General features: G+C 68.9%; 1 protein-coding gene across 2 annotated transcripts in view; it reads right to left on the reverse strand.

Annotated features, from left to right (window-relative positions):
• The window catches only part of NFATC1 (nuclear factor of activated T-cells, cytoplasmic, calcineurin-dependent 1), a 115,648-nt gene extending 113,620 nt beyond the window's left edge, over nt 1–2,028 (reverse strand). For both annotated transcript variants that reach the window (XM_012657820.1, XM_012657821.1), the window contains exon 1: nt 1,823–2,028. In XM_012657820.1, the coding sequence (XP_012513274.1) occupies nt 1,823–1,910 (88 nt within the window). In that variant the 5' untranslated portion in view covers nt 1,911–2,028. The remainder of the gene's footprint in view (nt 1–1,822) is intronic.
• Nucleotides 2,029–2,038: the final 10 nt, after the last annotated feature.

Raw genomic sequence — 2,038 nt, forward strand, 5'->3', positions numbered from 1 at the left:
GTCTCGGGCATGTGGGGACAGAGGTGGCCCTTGTCACCAAGCAGTCGCTGAGCATCTGCCCTGAGCCAGACACAGCGCCTGGCACGGCACAGCCCCCCACCAAGGCCCTGGCAGACCCCCGGTCCCCCACTCCTGCTGCCTGTGAGACCATCACCAGCCGGGCCAGTGTGGCTGGCGGGACACCCTCCCCTGCGTGGCCTGTGCCATGTGTCTCCCGCGAGCTGCCCAGACCAGAACGCAGGCCCGGGTTCCACCCCACACCTCTCGCCGGGCCCACCGTCAGTTATACACACTGAGTCAACAGCAAGGGGTTGCACGGGGGCCCTACCCTACCCAGCCGCGGACACACACCAGCCCCGGGAGCCTCAGCCAACAGGGTCTTTGAGAGGCCTTCAAAGGTGGCCCGGGATTCGTGGTAGCCGACACCTGTGTGGGACCGACTTTCGCACGTGGAAAGTCTGGAGTGGGGTCCTCCACGGCTCAGTTCCACCAACGGCATCTGCTGGATGCAGCAAGACAGGCTGAGCGCCCGGGGGAAGCTCTCCTGCTGGGACACAGACTCCTACCGGTGGTTGGAAAGGGCTCCAGGAAGGCCCTGCGCAGTGCCCAGCAGCCGCACCGAGTAGGCGGCGCCTCCAGGGCCAGGAGCGCCCTTGCCTGCCCCGGTGCCCACCTGGAACCCCAGCCAGGGCGACAGGAGAAGGAGGAGTGTCCTCCCCGGGAGACACACAGGGAGGAGTGGGCTGTGACCGTCAGGCGGCCCTGGCCTGGCTGGAACATCTCTTCTCAAACACCAGCGAGACGTCAGACTTCTAAAGAGAGGGTCGTGACCCCGTGATCCTCACAGAAGCGGGTGTCCCCGGGGCCAAGGTCCTACTGCCTCCCGCACTGCATCGCCATGTGGGCCCGGACAGAAAGACGCCCAGGACTGGGAAGAAAGGCGGTATCTGGACGTGAGCTGATGTCGGGGGTGCCCGTGGTTCAGAACAGAAGGGGGGCAGGAGGAAACCCGGCGCTGGGGTGGGCTCTGGGGCGACCCTCCTGGGGCCTGGCCGAAGGCCCCGACGGGCTCTGCCACCCGAGCTGCCATCGCGTTACTCAGTGGCTCTCTCGTTATTCAAGAGTGCCAGCTGGGGGTGGGGGGACAATAGTTTATTTGCTATTTGTTTGTTTTATTGGAATCTTTATTTTTGACAGAGAGGAGAAAATGAAAGAAAGGAAAGGCCCGGGGTCATGGCACTGTGCGTGTGAACTTGAAAACCGGAGCCGCTTCGCGAGCCTCAAACCCGAGTCCCTGCTCCAAGCTGCGCAGGTGTCAGGGCCAGGGCGCGAGCAGGGGGCCGGGCTGCCCGAGGGGCCGCTTCCTACTGCCCTCTGGCACTGCTGCCGGCCATCTGTCCCCAGACCACAGCGTCCAAGTCCTGCGCCTTGGACACTCGTCCCCCCTGGAGAAGCGTCGCACGGGCCACCCCGGAAAAGGAGGGGCGTCCTCCCACACGGGCACCCTCTCCCCGATGCCGTCTGGCCGCACCAAGCCCACGGAGCGGGCCGGCGAGCCGCCTGCATCCGAAGCGCGCTCAGCCCACAGGTGGCCTCTCCGCCCCCCGGAGCGCGTCATCAGCGGCGCATGTTTGTGCCAGTCCCGCCGCGCCCAGGGCGCCCGCGGGGAGCGGGTCGAGGGCTGGGGGGCGCGGGGCGGAGAGGCGGGAGCGGGCGGCGCGGGCCGGGCCCCCACCCCACGGGGCGACCTGGACCCGGGGCGCGCCGCGGACGCCCGGCCCCAAGTTCCCGACCCCGCGCCCTCCCGGCCCGCCTGACCCACCTTGGGCGGCCGCCGCGGCGCCCTCGTCGCCCTGGTTGAACTCGAAGAGGAAATCGAAGTCGAACTCCTGGTCCTCCAGCCCCGTCATGTCGGGCCGCGGGCGGGGGCCGGGGCCGGGCCGCGGGGGTCCGGTCCGGGTCGGTCCGGCCCGGGGCTCCCTGCGCCCGGCGCTCGGCGGCGCGTCCTCCGCGTAACGTGACCCCCGCCCGCCCCTCC

The sequence above is a fragment of the Propithecus coquereli genome, unplaced genomic scaffold (genome assembly GCF_000956105.1).
Source record: "Propithecus coquereli isolate 6110/MARCELLA unplaced genomic scaffold, Pcoq_1.0 Scaffold560, whole genome shotgun sequence".
NCBI lineage: Eukaryota > Metazoa > Chordata > Mammalia > Primates > Indriidae > Propithecus > Propithecus coquereli.